This window comes from Condylostylus longicornis, unplaced genomic scaffold (assembly GCF_029603195.1).
Source record: "Condylostylus longicornis isolate FDR11 unplaced genomic scaffold, ASM2960319v2 ptg000038l, whole genome shotgun sequence".
NCBI classification, from domain to species: Eukaryota; Metazoa; Arthropoda; class Insecta; order Diptera; family Dolichopodidae; genus Condylostylus; species Condylostylus longicornis.
Window position 1 is genome coordinate 533,565 of NW_026578007.1, and position 18,593 is coordinate 552,157.

The 18,593-nt window shown below is 27.0% G+C and overlaps 2 protein-coding genes across 7 annotated transcripts; both read left to right on the forward strand.

Annotated features, from left to right (window-relative positions):
- Positions 1-262: 262 nt before the first annotated feature.
- On the forward strand, positions 263-10,599 carry LOC129609182 (uncharacterized). The gene is made up of 4 exons (XM_055521101.1): positions 263-437; positions 9,966-10,160; positions 10,244-10,386; positions 10,442-10,599. Exons 1-4 carry the CDS (start codon positions 369-371, stop codon positions 10,539-10,541), a joined length of 507 nt encoding a protein of 168 aa, XP_055377076.1. The 5' UTR covers positions 263-368; the 3' UTR covers positions 10,542-10,599.
- Positions 10,600-13,532: 2,933 nt separating this feature from the next.
- LOC129608991 (calmodulin) lies at positions 13,533-18,066 on the forward strand. 6 transcript variants are annotated; one of them, XM_055520807.1, is made up of 6 exons: positions 13,533-13,669; positions 16,651-16,818; positions 16,878-17,184; positions 17,251-17,394; positions 17,451-17,657; positions 17,714-18,066. In XM_055520807.1, exons 2-6 carry the CDS (start codon positions 16,816-16,818, stop codon positions 17,869-17,871), a joined length of 819 nt encoding a protein of 272 aa, XP_055376782.1. In that variant the 5' UTR covers positions 13,533-13,669; positions 16,651-16,815; the 3' UTR covers positions 17,872-18,066. The 6 variants fall into 6 exon arrangements, with proteins under 6 accessions (XP_055376782.1, XP_055376780.1, XP_055376783.1 ...); XM_055520805.1 differs by having other exon boundaries at positions 13,568-13,669; positions 16,525-16,818; XM_055520808.1 differs by having other exon boundaries at positions 13,594-13,669; positions 16,607-16,818.
- Positions 18,067-18,593: the final 527 nt, after the last annotated feature.

The following is an 18,593-nucleotide window of genomic DNA, read 5'->3' on the forward strand; positions in this document are numbered from 1 at the left end:
ATTGAATATTAGAAATAAAAGAGTTGTAAAATGAGTATGATATTACGTTCATATTGTACGTATGTACATACAGATGAATGTACGTGTATATATGTTCAAAATAATGTAAACGCATATACATATTTATGCACATATGCACGTAAATGTAAGGTAAGTACATATTATAAACAAAAAGAAATCTTAAAAAAAACTGTTACAATATTATATATTTCGTACATATGACGGATGAACTAGTTTCAATTGAAGTGTAGTGGAATAAAGACCAAAAAATTAATTATCGCGAATTTAATTTTTGTTTAATATTTTAAATTTTAATAAATTTCGTTTTCATTTACATTATTATTTTAAAACATTTTCAAAAATTAAAAATGTTTTCATTAAATCTTCTTTTATTTTTGATTCTATCGATAGTTACAGTAATTGCTATTGAAATTGCGGTAAGGATGAATTTATATTTTTTTATAAAAAAAGAAGTTTTTTTAATAAAAAGGACTTTCCATTTAAGAGAATTACAAGGAGAACAACGTTTTTATAAATTTTTTATACCTCTGTTAACAAGCTTTCTTTGTTAGTTTTCGATAAGACTAACCTCATTTTACCTCTTTTATTGCTAGGAACGGAAAAAATGAAGAAAATAATAAAAACGGATTATTATTGAACAACTTGATTGTAATTTCTTCTAAAGCACACAGTAATATAAAAAAAGCATATCCAAAGTGACTATAAACAATCGAAGATCATATTTCTGTTTTGTAAATAAAATATTTAATAACTCGTAACATTTTGTTCAAAGTAGAAACAATTTTTATTTTTATGTAACGTAAACATACATATGTACATATTTCAATTGTAAAACGCGCTAAAATTATTTCAATTATATGGATAAAATAAAACTAAAAGTAAGACAATATATTAAGCAATTACGCTGATAATTTAATTTTGATATATGAATGTTGTTATAAATGTAGACAAAATTATAGTAAATTTTTTTTATTCTAAATCTAACTAGATAATTTATTTTCATAAACAGTTCAAAGTATAATTAATTTGAAAAAAGTATATTTTTCAAAAGTTTTGAATTATATTCAAAGTAAAAATAAAGGGCTAGGATACATGTATGTGAAATTTAGCTATGAAATATGGTTGTTGTGACTTCAGACATAGTTTGCGTCTGTTCTGTTTAAAAAAATATCTAATTTAGATAAAAATTTTTCCAGTTTTATTAGCAATAATCCATAATGTTCAATACAAACCGTGACATCCAAAACGCAATGAAGAAAGTTTAACTATAGTTTAATTGCAGTATTAATAGCGTAGTAAAACTTTAAAAACGGCTACATTGTAAAAGAAGTGGAAAGAAATTTAAACATTTTGGAATTTGGATCACTATATCGGTAGGTTAAAGTATTAAATCAGGCACGACAGTGGTAAACAAATTTATTTGGTCTGGTCAAATAGTTTAATTAAATAACATTGGCCACACTACTTTTACATTTAGTAAAAAAGTAGTAAGGTTTTTTTACTAAGTTGTTTGCTTTCAAATTTTTTCACTAAGCTGTTAAAACCCACTTTTATCGTTTTTGATATTGTTACATTTTATAATTTTTTTTCTACAATATAGATCACAGATACAACCTTTTACTACTTTAGTACTATACATTTTGTATGTCAGGGTAACCTCAAAAACAAATAAACAATAGCTTTTCAAAATTTAATATTATAAAAAGAGAATAGGCAGAGTTGACCGTGTCAACTTTGTGATACGCGTAAAAATAATTCTAAGTGCTGTGTGTTGGTACACTGTTCCATTAGTAATTCTGGTTTTTTATCCCTTTGCTTAAAATTTCAGAACCGTAACTTCATTAATTACCATAACATAAGATCAAAAGACTTTCGAAGTTGTATGGCAGCTACCACCGCAAGTCAAGAAATTTTAACTAGTTTTACAAAATGTAAGAACGCTAATAAAATATTTGCTTGTGTAAAGTCTCAATACTGTAGGTTCTATAACTTCTCAGTTCTAGCTGAATGACTTTTGAACCTGTAAGCCTACAATAAGGAGTGAAGTAATTTCAACGAATTTTATCACATATAATAGTCCCAATAATATATTTCCTTGTGCGAAATTTCGATATTATAGCTTCTTATAACTTTTAAGATATAGCCAAATAACTTTAGAAATTGTATGGTACCTACATCTTGAAATTCGATGAGCTTAGCTTAATTAGTTATTGAGATATCGTTGATACGGACTGACGAACGGACAGATGGGCGGATGGACGGACGGATGAACGGACAGACGGACATACATAAAAGGTGTCGGAAAATGTGCCAGGGTAAAAGACCTTCACGACTTTGCTACATATACGCACTCGTTTGTTGAAATTTTCCATAATTGTTTTGCATAAATGTGGCTTAATTTTGTTAATACAGCGCTCAATTTCCTCTTTCAAGGCTTGGGTGGTCGTGGGCTTGTTGATATAAAGCTTAGACTTCAAGAAACCCCAAACGGGAAACTACATGACCAGAAAATCACTCATGCAGTTATTGAATTGTTTCTTGGACTGTATGACATGTGGCACCGTTTTTTCAAACCACATGCCGTCCACATCCATATCTTACAATTTTTGCACAAAAAACTAAATTATCATGTCGCGATGGCGAGAACAATTAACCGTTATTGGCCAGCTGCACTCTCATTGAAGAACGGTAATGATAATGCCTCCAAACCAAAAACGACACCAAACAGTGACACGTTGTGGATGCATTTGTTTCTCAACAATCACTTGTGAGTTTTCTGAAACCCACATGCGACAATTTTGTTGATTAACAAAGCCATCAAGATAAAAATAAGCCTCATCGCTGAAGATGATTTTTTTCGAAAAATCACCATCCACTTTTTGTTGTTCCATTATGCATTCAACGAACTTTCTTCGCTGTGATCATGGTCAGTAGGCTTTAGTTCTTAAGTCAATCAGATCTTTGTAAGCATAAAGATTCAAATCTTGTGAGAATACGGTCTAGAGAGCTTCTCGAAATGTCCAACTCTTGACCACGCACGATGTTTCTGGACTCTCAGCAACACTCTCTCAAACCGCTTCAATGTTTTGTGTTGAACGACTTGTTGAAGGACGGCCAGATTGTCAGGACTAATTGATTCAATCTCTCTAAATTTTTAAATTAGTCTTTTTACAGTTGATGAAGTTAAATCACTATTCCTATTTTTGCTCCATTTTTAATAATCTGAACTGTCATTTCCCCAAACATCCCGTATTTTTTTTTGGGGTTAGCAACATTTTACCGCACAAATAGTGCAAAATTCAAATCTTGTCAAAATTATTCCTTGATCTAAACCCTTAATTAACTTAAGGTAATCAAAAAAAAATAAATTAAGAAACAAATTTATGTTAAAATGATTAATCAAACTAAAGTAATGCCTTTGTTAAACGGAAAAATTTATAAACCAAAATTGTATTAGTAATACTAATATACCATCTACTTAACATGGATGTAGTGTCAAATTTTTAATATCATTATTTGGATATAAAATTTTCATAAAAAAGAAAAGTAAAAAAAAACATTTGCATCTTCAATGAAATAGAAATTGTATTTCCCTTTATCCCTGTCTCTTTCGAAAAACCATATCTTTAAAAAATATTTCGCATACACGGCGCAAAATATAGGCACAGAAAAACAAAACGAAATACATGATGATAAGATTGAGTTTTCATTTCAATCACTGCATCTACTAAAACATTTAAGAAATGTTAGCCCAATAATTGAAGCGCCATACATCCTTCTAAACATAATTTTTTTTGGGCGAAACAATTATTTTTGATTTTTGCTTTCACTTTTCTTTTTCTAGTTTTTTCTTTGTTAAGTGCAGAGCTTAATTTCGTCTGTGTCGTTAAAACTTTTTAGCCTAGATATTGCAATTTAAAACTTTCAAAAATATTTTTTAAGCCTTTTAAGAAAAATTTAAGATAGAAAGCTTATTATAAAAAAATTTAAGATAAAATTATATACATATGTATAGATAAATCTTTACCAGAAACTTATTTTCATAGAAGAAAATTTTAACTAGCCAACTCAAAAGCAATTTTTGATCATTTATTGTTACGAAACCACAAACATTTTTTAACTTCTGCAAATTCAGAAAAGTTGGGGCTGTCTTCCTGTAGGACATTAATAAATAAATTTAATTTTAAAAGCTTTTAAACAATAAAAAATTATTTATTTCGTTAAAAGAAAATTTTTTTGCACTATCCTCTTTTAAGTTTTGGCCTCTCGCAATTTGTAAAATTTGAATTTTCGTCCAATTATCTTTCTGAATTTGCAAGTTGTCCAACTTTCTAAGAATGCAGAAAGCTAACGACAAATGTCATGCCATCAAAAAATATAATTATTTATCTTATCTCACGCAATTAAACCTTCAACTCGGCCATCATGAAACGCCTCTTTACATTTGTCTTCTTGTCTCATCCAAAATATGATGAAAGTAATTTAAAAAATGTTCTTCATAGAAAGTTTTTAAAGCAGTATTTTTACGTGTTCAAGGGAAAAGTGCTACTTAACAAATCATTCGTTTAATTCAACTTTGTTTTTTTTATTTCTTTGATTAAAAATACTCAAGTCAAATTAGCTAATTTAATTTCAATAAAAGAATTAAAGTAAATTGTTTTATTGAAATTTAATCAAAGAAATAAAAAGAAACAAAATATTTAGAGGTTTTTGCAAAGAAGTTTGTATGTAATCTTCTAAAAATTCTAAAGGTGGGAATATATCTCTTCTGTGTCGAAAAACTGCTTGAAAAAAATAATAAAATTATGCATATGTATATAAAAAAGAAATTTAATATATTTTTTTTCTTTCTAGCTGAATATATTTAATGACTGCCTAATAAACAAGTAGTATAATGTGAAAATAATGTAAAGATTGCAAGTCAGACCAGTTCACTCGATGTTGGCATAAAAGAATAGATAGAACAAACGAATATCGAATTGCTTGTAAATATAAATTCTCTGATTATTGAGATTGTATTTGTCTAAATGTATTAACACCAAAATTAGTTTGTGTGTACTAAATCCCTTCGAATTCTTCATATAAATATCCCTATTTCAATAAGTTAAAAATACATAGCAAGGCAACTTAGAAAATACTAAGTATAAAAACTTTTGCTTCACAGCAATTTCTGTGGTTTATAAGTTTAAAATTTATAGCAAGTTTAAAATAAAAATACTATACTAAACTAAGAGTTATTATAAAACCATTATTAAAAATAACATTGCAAAGCTTTTAATGTTTTCCATAATTATTTGATTTTTAAAGGCTGTTAAAAATATTAACATTTAAATAGAATTTACAGGGAAACCACATAACAAGTAACAAAACAAAAACCACTATAATTTACTCAAAAATCGCGGATTACTTAAGCTAAATTGAATGTTATCCTGTCAGAAAATCAGGTAGGCCAAGGATAAACAAAATTTGAATCAATCTAATAAATTTTAATCCGATGTTGTTAAATACTTTTATTGTTATACTTTAGAAAGTATTATACAATATAAAAACCGTTGCCTAAAACCTATGTATTTATTATATTTTTTCCTTTTTTTTCATATACCAAAAAAAGCGAAATAAATAAATTTGAACCAAAATACAGGTTTATAAAGTAGCACATTTCTTTGAAAAAAATTGTTTAAACGAGAAAAATATACTTAACCATGTCAAATCTGTGATACCCATACGAATGTTTTCAAAAAGTTACCTGACATAAATTAAAGTTACCTGAAAAATATTCAATACCAAAATTTTTTAAAATTAATCTATTATTAACTTTTTTTTTATTTGTTTGGTGTACATATTTTAAATTTTATAACTTAAATACAAATAATTTTTGCCTTTGTATGGCAGATAAGATAACCGCAACCAAACTTTAATAGAATAGTGGAGTACGAGATTTCGTTCGCATTACAAAAGCATTATCATAATGGTTGAATTCGACGGCCAATAAAGCTGGTTTTCAATTTTTGTTGGAAATACTCGTATATGAAAAAGAATTCTTAAACAATACTCAAAGGATGCTTGCTATAAATTTCCCATTCTCTTTTTATAACGTAAAAGCCGACGTCAGAAACAATATATATATATATATATTATATATATATATCTATATGTATACATTTAGTCGCGTCTCCTTATTTACTTTATTCATAAATTGTTTGTAACAAGAAGTAACAATGTTGAATTTCTATTTTTTATTTCATATTATTGCATTTCATTTTAAAATTTTAAATGAAATTTTATGTCACTTTTTTTAAGTGAAATGAGAAATGATAGCTTGACAGAAGTTATAGAAAATCAGAGAAATTCAAATTTTCAAATAAAATTATTACGCGCGCATTACTTTGGTGTATGTAAGCCGAACCAATGATTACTGAATACCAAAAGTTTTAACAACTATTTTAAATATTTTGTATTGAAAATAATTGTTTGGGATTAAAAGACACTGCTACAAATAATAATAAATTTGTTATATTCTGAGAGGCAAATTTTATATCTTTTTTTTTTAATTAAACGCCAATTCCGAAAAAAAAATCTAATAACAAGGTTTTCATTCCATTGAAGCACGAAACATTTTTTTTTACAAATCCACTAAAAATGTAAACGTTTTTATTATAAAAGTACTTGAATATTGGAATTATAGATTGCAGCAAAATGTTGGAAAAAATATATTTTAGTTTGTTACATAACAAAAGGCATGAGAACTTTTTAACTAGATTTTCAAGTTTTCATCTTAAAAACAAAAAACAAAAAAAAACAAACTTGCATAGCAAAAAGTGAAGTAATACAAAAATTCAAAAAACCAAACCAATAAACATTTTTGAATTTTGAGTAAAGATATCTTTAAGACAATTTTATCTTTAACAGTTTATGATTTAGTTTGTAATTCTTATGGTATTGGTGAAATAATTTTTTAAAGTGAAGATTTTAAGCAGGAGTGTATAAACTCACTCTTATTTAATCAATGTGTTGTAAGCCCACTGTTTGTTACCTGCTCTTCAAGAGTTTTTTTTATACAATTTAATGAATGATAAAACAATAACGTGTACATTTCATTAAATTCTTAGAGAAAATAAGCAAAGAAACTTTCCTAAAGCAAATGGAGAACAGATAAATGGATAGAAGAAACAAAAACTTATGATAATATTCATTAATAGACCATATCCCATTTTACATGTAATGTATATATGTTAAATGTTTCAATGACGATCGAATGAAGTATAATGTAAACAAAAAAATTTATCATGTCAATTACTGAAGAAAGCGACTTAGGTCATTTTGTAACAACCGCTTTTTCTTTTACTTTTTAACTTTTTAAGTACAAAAAAGTACTAAAAGTATTTTTTTGTAAGTATAGTTCATTATTGTTTTAACTTAATTTTGTGATTTTTTAAAGATAGATTAAGAAAAAGTGAAAAGTCGTTGGTGCTTTTGGACTCTAAAGAACGATTTGTCGATGATTACTTCACATCTCTTCTTAAGTACAACTTAGCTTGTACGTAACTTGTAGGTCATTGGTTTGTGTTCTTATGTAAAAGAATTTGTTTTACAATTTTTCAACCTTTACTGAGATCCTTTGCTTTCTTCATCATTCTATTTTGAAAATAAACATTAAATTTTTTCAATTGTAAAATTGATTTTGAATAATTTCTTTAAAAATTGAAAGATTTCAATTAAATTTTTTTTTCCTTTTGAGCTCAGTTTACTAAATATTATGATTTTTATTAATTTTTTTTTAATGTAGAGCTCTAGCAAAGTCATTTGCGATTTTAATGCAACGTTCTAAAAATTTTTGGTTAAACTGGTTTGGTTTATACTTGTTTATATTATTAATTACATTGCCTGTTTGATTAATTCATGCCAAATATGTAAATGTAATCGTTCAAACTGTAAATTCTTGTCGGATTCCGAACATTCCTGTGAATTTAATACATTATTATGTATATTGAAGTAAGCTTTTAGTTGCGTCTTATTAATGTTACACGGTTTAGTTATAACAGTAGCCGAAAAACGAAGAAAAAGAAAAACACAGGTTACCGTTTTCATATTCTTTACTTATTTTAATTTTTTTTTGTCTCAGCGTTAAATGAAAACTATTTAGACACGAACTTTTTGGAACTCATAGTTTAAATGTTTATACATACTTGTATATAATAAAACCAGTTTACGGTACAAAAAAATGTGCAAATATAATTAAAAACACTCTTGCGATATGGACTGGATTGCAAGTGAATGTAATGGTAACAAAGCGATAATCTAATTACTCAATGTCCAACAAATCATAGAAATTAAAGCAAAGTTAAACGAATACTTAAAATCTATAATTATTTTTTAGTAACAATTTTTTTTTTATATTAATGGATATTTAAAAAAAAATATAAAATAATAATGAATTATTAAATTTTTTATAAATTTCAAAATTCAAAGCTTAAATTATTAATGTGCAAGTAAATGAAACTAAAAGCGTGGCAATTAATGATTAATTATGAGAAACAAATTTCGAAAGACAAACTTAACTTATACATATAATTTTATAAGTAAAAAATAATAGGTCTTTTAATTTATTTAGTCTTTATATTAAAGTGCACAACCTTTTTCGCAAAAATTCAAATCTTATTAAAAACACTTATTTGAAGTCAAAAACTAATTTAAGAAGTTTAATAGAAAAAACAAGGAATAAAAATTAAATTATATAACAATACCAGCTTCTTTTTACCAGTTAACCAGGTTCTTTTTGCAAACTTTTAAACCATTTTAAAAACTTAGCATATCTTTAATCTTCACCGTCAATGTATAAAAATGAATGTCTGTTGTCTGTTTTCTATATGCGTCCTGTCCGCATTTCAATATCATTCACCCGATTTTGATGGAAATTTTTGTAAGTTGTTATGTTGCATGCTTGTGAAATTTTTTAACGATCATGGTTTTTCAACAGAAGTCTCTAGCATTTAAGTTATTTGATGTATTCAAAGAAATTCTAAGGATAAAATGAACACTTGTAGAAAATACACCATAATTTCAAAATTTTCAAAAGCAATTGAATACAGTTCTTCAAAAATTTTAGTTAAATATAGCAGATAATACTGTTTATCAGCAAAACAAAAGGGTCTCTAGTTTTATATTTAGAGAGAATATTTTTAGAAAAAGATTGTTTTTCTTTGAAAAAATATTTTACTTCATATGTACTTTTTCTATTGAACGCTGGAAAATAATGAAATCCATCTAATAAAATTGAAGTCACCACAACGAAATTTGAAGTCGTGATGGATAATTGAAATCGTGAAGCGTAAACCCGGTCACCGAAGTTCTATTCCATTTTATCATATTCCGACATATCCGTAACACCCTTCCTGCCACTTTTTAAAATAAAGACGTTTTGAAAGTGAAAGGTTTGATAATAAAAATGAAGGTGCCATCGAGATATTTGCAACCTTTTCAGCTTGTTAGGTTCTCTGAAGTAGGAAAGGAAAATTATAGGTTTGTATATGTATATATGTATAGCGGAGTTAATTTGAAGTTGAATATATATATTCAGTAAATTCTACTTTATTTCAAACCAAAATTTCAATGACAAACGCCTTTTCCTATTGCTTATGATTTATGTGCTTATCTCATGGAAAGAGATGTTTTAGATTTTTCTGCTAGATAAGAAAAGTTATCAAAGAAAAATTAAGAATTGTAGGGCGCAATGAAAATTTGTCAAGGTAATTAAAAAGTTTATTTAAAAATTTTTTAAATTTACACGTAAGCCACCACGTAAAGGATAGAAATCGGAAACGCTGTATTAAAACTACAATTGCGCTTTTAAACTTGCAGTCCTGAATTACAAAATTGTAATTAAATTTATTATAGGAACATCTTCATGCATTTCTTAATTTTTATATGTATATCAATATTTTCAGACTTATGGAGCTCTTTATCACCCGCAAGAAAATTACATCGAGAAAAAAAAAGAAAAACCTCAGGATTTAAGTAAAATTCCTGGTGTACCAGGCGTAGACTATCCACTTTATCATGTTTTTCCACATACAAATTTCCATTGCGGTAGTGTTCCAGCTGTACCTGGAATGTATGCTAACGTGGAAACAGGATGTCAGGTTGTTATTACAATATGCAAACATTCATATAACTATAAATAGATTGGATTATAGTAAATTTACTGTTCCTTTGTATATTTAAGGGCTACCACGTATGTCATGATGGTAGAGAAGGACATCAAGGAGCTCAATTTCTTTGTACCAACGGCACTATTTTTAATCAGAAAGAATTCGCTTGCGATTGGTGGTATAATGTTAATTGTGCAGAAGCTACAAACTATTATCAGTAAGATATAAAACATTCTCAAAATAATTTGCTCATTTGATTTTACTCTTTTTAGTTTAAATTCTGATCCAGAGCATAATCCATATTTCCCCAAAAAGAAACTAGAAGCTATTCCTAATGAAGCACATGATGGACAATTTTATATTCATGCTTAAATTTTTAGGATAATTTTAATGTTTTGAAATTAAACTGAAATTTAATTTTCTCTCGATGCCGAAAGCTCATGTTTTTTGTTTCTTTCAAAATAATTTCATACATGTCATTGTTCAAAATTTGCATGAAATTATCAAATGAAATGTATGCATTGCGCATGGGTATAGAAGAATATGTATACTTGTACTATACACTGAACATTAACGGTTTAAAATCTTAAATTTACACGTGCATTGCACATTTGTCCATTCGTCTGTTTTTTCTTTTGCCATTTAAATTATTTTGTCATTTATTTTCGTATAGCTAACATTTTCTAAAATACTGTAAAAATGTTTATGAATTCGAATCTAAAGGCGTATACTTTTAGTGCAATATAATTTTTACATTTTAAAATTTGTGCAATTAAGAGCGCACAAATGCTTGAAAAAATGATTGTTTAGAAATTTAACTTTATAGCATTTTAGCGTACATAAAAAACTGAGAATACAAATCTTATAATTGAATATTAGGAATTTTGGTAGCAATTTCATATCTTTTATTTTTAAGTCAAATTTAACTGGATTTATTTATTTTTTTTTAATTTTAAATAAGTATGTTGTTACTTGTTTAATTTTGAATAAAAAATATTTATTTCAATCCAATTTTAATAATACCTTTCTTTGAAAGATACCCCTTTTTAGCACTTTTCAAAAAAAATTTTGAACAAAAGTGCTTATTAGTGTCAGTATGTCCGTCCGTTCTATACTCTCGAATAGAGAAAATTTTACATGTACATTGATCTTTACTAAAAACTTATCTCCATAGAAAAAAAATCTATCTATTCCCCCCCCCCCCCCTTTTCCCCCTTCCTTTTTTACTTTTCAAATTTTGCAAACGCGGAAAAGCAGTGGCTTGTCTCTTCTACCGCGTTATACCATAATAAAATTAAGTATTAACTAAAATCCGTTTTTTCCAAATTTTTGATGTCGTTTTTCTTCTAGTTGTAAAATAAGTTGTAAAAGTCTGAAATTTTAATAGCTTTCAGACACTCTAGTTCTATTCGTTAGAAAAAAAATTTTTCTCACCACCACTCCCTCTCAAGTTATCGGCTATCGAAATTTGTGAAATTTGAATTTTTGGCATCTTATATGTCCGAAACCCAAAACTTTTTCAAATTTCTATAAACGCAGAAAGCTTTTAATAGTGTAATAGGTATCATAACTTGTTTTAAGAAGAGTTATTTTCACTTGTTGAAGGGAAAAGTGTAACAATACAAACCGCTGGTTTGACCCAGCTCTTATTTTGTTAGGTACTTCTTCATTATTTCCAAAAATGATGACATTAAAATTAAAATGATCATGCTTTCTAAGGCTAGTTGTTTACTGTTGCATAATATCCGAGCACTGTGACTTCAAAAATGCGGTTAAACCTTAAATATACATTGTATATACATTCAGAAAAGCATACAAAAAGGTCTTGACTTTGTATTATATTCAAAAATGTTTTTTATACAATTTCACTACGCTGAAAAACGCAGAAGACGCAGCCAGAAAATCGAGACTGCTTTTTGTATACATTTCTATAAAAAGTTGCCTTAATAAACAAATTAATACAGTTCACATAAGTTTTTAGCAACAGAATGCATATATACCTCAGTTTTCGTCTTGGTAGAAGTGCCCTAAAAACGCATCTTTTTTATAAACCCTGGCCGTGATATTAAATAAAATTATCTATAACAATATGTAAAAACATTGAAATGGCGAAAGGTGAAGAACAAAATTATTTGGTTTTATTCTTATTACATTTTTATTACAGAAAATTTTTGTATAAATAAAAAGCGAACTCCAGCGCAAACTTTTGTTAATTAGCATAAGGCTGAAAAATTGACTTCAATATCATTGTCACATTTTATCGAAAGGTGTTCAAATAGCTGTATCAACAACTGCAATATTTTCTTACAGTGTTGAATTTTAAAAACTTTAACTTTATTTCTGAAGTTACGAATAATTTGAAATTTACTGCCTGATCGTGTACCTCGGTTTTTTGCTCACTTTTTATTCACTTTCTAATCAGAATTCTCAGTTTTATTCACTTACTAATCTTATTTTCTAATGGATCTTTCACTCGACAGATATTTATAATCTATATGCATATATGTGTACTTTGAATACATTCTTTGTACATACTCAGAAATTTTTATCAAGAAAAGTTGGTATCATTCTGTTATTGTAGCCATAACAATATTTGATTATATGTATGTAAGATCGTACTAGCTTGCTTAGACAGTACATTTCGTACTTATTTTTGTTGTAGACATTGCAGAATTTGATACCGCTCGAATTATACTCCTCTATTCTGAGGCGACAAAAATTGCAAGCAAAATTCTTCAAATTTTCCCTATAAATTAACGGATTTCTCAAAAAATTAGACAAAACTGTTTAAATCCCGTCTATTTCTGCAGCCATAAATTTGCTGCTACGTCCTTCTTCATGGTAAATTTCAGTTTTTGCTATCTCAGATTCACTCAATATTTTATTGTTCCCCGCAATATTTTATTTTCCCATTCGAAAAATAATTTCAAAATCATCGCATCTTTTCGTCATACCCACTAGCTCTTCATAAAAAGCTTTGCGTTTAACGTGATGACGCGGAGTGTATATTCATGAATTTACCTTTAACTTTTTATTCCATAGTTTAAGAAGAAAATGTTAATAGCACGCAAACTCTAAAAATATCTATGTATATCTGTTTCGACAGAAACAGTATTTTCATGTAAAAACAAACAACAACAATTATTATACATTAAAGTTGCTATTATATTTAAATATTAGGATGCAGAACAAAGATTTACAAAGATTTTGAAAGATTAAAAAACTGATGGTTCTTAGTGTGAATACAGAAAAAAAATTTACTTAGTGAAAATTTTATTTTTATTTAAATTTTCAAAGAATACCGCTATAAAATTATTTTTAAAGAATACCACAATAAACTTATTAAATCCTCATTATAAACGTATATTATGTAAATTTTCTAATATATAAAATTTATTTACTTACCGATATCTTAAAGTTAATAATTCGAAAAACATAAACAAAAGTCTATTAAGGGACAGAACAATGAAATTCTTCTATAACAACGAGAAAATAAGAAAGTATTTAAAAAATTCGAATACACTTATTTAATAATAATTTAAAATTATAAAATTTATATGTATGTACACATAAGTATATATACATAATATAAATAATTGTTGGTGAAACCTTAACATATATATGTACACAGTGAACCACGCTTAAGTTCTTCCCCCATAACTTTAGTTTAGATAACTTAACAAATAAAAATATTTTGATACTTAAAAATTAAAAAACATGTATGAAAATACTTATATATGATTTAATTATTTTGTGAAGTGGCAGTATGAGTTCATGAGTTTATTTCAAAATTTGATAATACTACAGATAAATTTTAAATCATGGACATATAATACTAAAAAACTCGCTATAACAGCAAAAACAACAGAAAAAAATTTGTCTTTGAAGAAAAATTGGGTAAACAGAAGTGAAATTTTAAGCAAAATTTTACTATTGCAATTTGAAAACAAACACCTCCGTTGCGAAAATTATTTATCTGTTGAAAATAATGTCAATAGGATTTTAAGCGATTTCTTATCGAAGCCACTTAAACATGCTCGCCCTTAAGCGTGGTGGACTGTATCTTAAATTCCATCCATTGTAAAATTTTATTACATAAAACAGAATATATGTATGTACAAACAAATGCATACAATATGTATAAATATTGTATAAATATAATCTAAATAGATATATAGATTTATACAACTTCATTAGGTATAAATACAAATTCTATACATATTGTATTTACATAACAATAATTTTTCCAATATTATGTGTATTTCCTTTTATACATACTAATTCATACAATACAATAATTCATTCATACATAGTTTCATATAAAATTTATGTCAAACTATAAGCAATATTAATATGCAATAAGGAGGTGTTACGATAGCACCAAATTTTAACGCAAATGCAATTCTTCGTGGTGGAAAGGTGTTTATTAATAAATTATTTTTAACAACAGTCTGCCTGTGCGCTTGTGCATTTAACATTCGAATGAACAAATTTTGATTATGATATTAAAAATTAAACAGATTTCTTGAAAATTTGTAGTATAAAGTTCCATCTGCCAATATGACGAGCTACCTAACCTTTTAGGAAATCAGATGAATAATTTAAGGAATTTACTAACGTAGTTTCTTAATATTTAGCATTTAAGTTCCGTTTATCAATGTCTTTGATTCTTGAAAAATATTCTGTACTAGAATTGCAGATTTTGCTAGGTATGTTACCTATAAAAGATTACAAGCTGAAAGAGCACTTTAGTAATTGTTTTCAACACTTTCGGTATAAGATAAAAAAGCTGAATTGTCAGAATTTTATTCAAGAAAAACATAATGCCGTCAGTAATTCCTGACTGCAACAGAGTTTTATAGTGGAAAAAACAATATTCAAAATTTTTTAACAAAACTTATTGTAGATTTTTTATTAGTCAAGCAAATAAATGTTTTTTTAGTAAAATCTTGAATTATGCATTTTAGCATAATTGAATATTTGGCTAGTTTTGTCAAATTAATCAATAAAATTAAATCAATAAACGATTTTGCCAATCTATAGCTTTTTAAATCTCTTTTTGACAAATTTATATACTTGACAAATACTCCAAATTTATGAAAAATTTCCGGGAAAAAACCTACATTTGTATAGTAATTACAAATATAGACATACATAATCTATATTGTATAATTTTTCATTATGAGTCATACTTAAACAAATCCACCGGGTGATAACCTTTTATTTATATTCATGTTTCTCATAAAAAAAGTTTTCAATAGTATAGGAATCAATGTATACGTTAAACTTTATAAATTAAAGAAAAAACTGCACCTCTCGCTTTCTTATCGCTTTAAAACCGCAATATAATATACCATTGTTTGATCAAATTAAAAACCAATGATTTGTAAAAATCACTTTTCGTTTCAATAATTGATAATAAATAAAAGTGTATGTTTTCAAAAACTAAAATTTAACTGAGAAACAAATTTATTTTTAATTTTTACAACAAAAGTAAAATAAAGAAAGATTCTATTAATAAACGCAATAATAAAATAAAAAACAACAATAACAATTCAATAAAATAGTGAATTAAATAGTTTAAGAGTACTTCCCTGTATGTCACATACATTTGTGCAGTTGATGTATGTATATGAAGTCTGAAGTGTCATAACGCAACTGTCATAAATGCTGCATTGAAAATACAATTGGCGATCATTTTAGTATTTTTAAAAAAAATTGTTTTTAGTCAATTTAAAAAATTGCCTAATTGTAGGTAATTATTATCTGAAAAAAGATTATTAACACGTTCGCGGACACGAATGCTATAGCATTCATTTTCATAGTGATGCAAAATGACGTGAATGCTATAGCATTCAAATTTTAAAGCCAATTTTTATTCATTTAATTCATGTCACTCTAGTAGTTGAAAAATATTATCTATATCGTAGTGGGTGCTATAACATTCATTGTATAAAATGGCTAAAATATAATGCTCTGACTATTCTTATTTTCAAAAATAATTAGTTGTATTAGTTTCAAAAATAATTGCTTGTATATTTTTGCAGCTCCCTGAAACTTTTAGCGTCCGCGAACGTGTTAATGAAATTGACAGGATTTTAAAATTTTTAACATACTGCAACTATTTCCAAGTTTCCCTTCATACAACTCTTTTCCAAGTTTCCAAAACTTCGATTGAGAAATTTTCAAAAACCAGTTGCCAAAGTAAACTTCCATAGAAAATCTAAAAAATCATGTTGAAGTTGTAAAAATTTTAAATAGTAGACGGATAGATTGAGATTTTTAACAAATTATTTGTTTGAAATATTGTAAAATATGCTAAAACACAAAACTTTATATAAAATTGTGCTACCAGAATCATATAGATAGTTTGAAGGCAGATTTTAATGTTTGAAGACCTTTTGGTTTTTTATTTTTATGTACGTAAATTTTAAAAGGATTTTAATAAATTAAATGCAATATTTTTTTTAAAAACATAAAGTCGTAATAAATTTTAAATAAAAACCAATAAACACTAAGCTGACGGTACTTAGAAATATATAGAACAAAAACAACAAGTTTACAGCCGTTCACATTGGAAGGTAAAATTTTTTCAGCAGTGAATAATTTTTTCACTGGTGCTACCAGGGAAATCAGACAAATCATAATGGTAAATTTTAGAAGATATACATACTGATAAATTTTTTGAAATTAAAATTTGTCATTTAGAAAAAAACGACATCAGACGCCGAAGATTCACAGAACAATCAATCAGCCACACAAAAGGGTAACAGCCCAATCATGAGCACAATATCGCAACAAGAATTGTCAATTAGAAGTAGTGAAGATTTAACCAACTCTAATGGGAATGAAAACAATGTTATGGATCGGGTAGTTAATAGAAATTCAGGAGAATATAATGAATCACCTAAGAGCATAACATCTGGTCAAGAAGGAGTTTTTTTCAGCAAACATAGTAAGATTAACGATGGACCTGCGAGCGCTCGCCGTTATATCTCAAAATCTCAAATGAGAGGTGAAAACATATACATTATACGTTATCCATGTTAAATTTTTTGTTATCAATTATTTTCTTTCTTAGAATTCCGTGAAGCATTTCGTCTATTTGATAAAGATGGAGATGGTTGTATTACAAAAGAGGAGCTTGGAACTGTTATGAGATCACTAGGACAATTCGCAAGAGTAGAAGAGCTGCAAGAAATGCTACAAGAAATTGATGTTGACGGTATAGTGCCAGAAAAAAAACCGATTTTATTAAATTCCTTACAAAACAATTTTCAGGTGATGGCAATGTTAGTTTCGAAGAATTTGTTGATATTCTTTCAAATATAACAGAAGATACAACTGGTCTATCACCAGCAGATCAAGAAGAAAGAGAACTTCGGGATGCTTTTAGAGTATTTGATAAGCATAATCGTGGTTACATCACTGCTTCAGATTTACGAGCTGTTCTACAATGTTTGGGAGAAAATCTTGATGAAGATGAGAGTAAGAAAAAATTATAATTATTGTTCTGTTTTTGTTTACTTTAATTCCATTTGTAGTTGAGGAGATGATAAGAGAGGTAGATGTTGATGGAGATGGTCGAATTGATTTTTATGAGTTCGTTCATGCTTTAGGTGAACCGGAAGATTCACAAGAAGATGAAGAAGAAGTAACATCACCTTTACAAACACCAAGATCGCCAGATATCGCTTATTAAAATTGTGATATTCTTTAAAAATATTTTACTTTTTTTATGAATTTTCAATTTATAATTGTCAAAAAAAGTAATTATAAACAAAAAAAATCCAATATTAGATATTTAATAGATTTGAGAAAAAATCAAATCAATTTCAAAATAATTAAAAGATACTTATAATAAATAAAAAACGAATTAATTTCAATTTTAATGAAATCTTCTTGTATAATAATGAAATTTTAATTAATTAATAAATAAATCTTTTACTTTTTTGAGTGTAAGCAAATCTTTCAAATAAATATGAAAAAGAAATAAAACGCACATATTTAAAAAAAACTTATATGTATATATAGTACATTTTTTAAATGTCAAGAAAAAGTTAATTATCATGTCACTTGAGCCCATATTGGTTCTCGTAGAGCAAGTGCTATATCTGTCATTGTCTAGACTAAATCCATCATTCTGCTTAAGTAGTAATTGAGTCTCTCGATTGCACATTGAATTCAATGTGCTTTTATTCAACATGAAGTCTCGAGTACAAAACTAAACTATCAGTATTATGGCAAAGTTCAACTCCTACATACAACTTCGTATTTATAACTTAATTATTCCGTTAATACAAACTTCAAGTTAAAGTTTCCTTAAACTACTACTTTTTATACTTAAAGTCAAAGGAAAGTTATGCGAGCCTTGTTTTCTATTTAAGTAAAGTTCAGTCAACAGAGTTATACTCTTAAATTATA

Coding starts and splice junctions, on each gene's coding strand:
- LOC129609182 (XM_055521101.1), top strand. CDS start 369: ATGTTTTCATTAAATCTTCTTTTATTTTTGATTCTATCGATAGTTACA. Junction 10,161..10,243: donor ACGTGGAAACAGGATGTCAG/GTTGTTATTACA, acceptor TGTATATTTAAG/GGCTACCACGTATGTCATGA. Junction 10,387..10,441: donor GAAGCTACAAACTATTATCA/GTAAGATATAAA, acceptor TACTCTTTTTAG/TTTAAATTCTGATCCAGAGC.
- LOC129608991 (XM_055520807.1), top strand. Junction 17,395..17,450: donor ACAAGAAATTGATGTTGACG/GTATAGTGCCAG, acceptor AACAATTTTCAG/GTGATGGCAATGTTAGTTTC. Junction 17,658..17,713: donor AAATCTTGATGAAGATGAGA/GTAAGAAAAAAT, acceptor TTCCATTTGTAG/TTGAGGAGATGATAAGAGAG.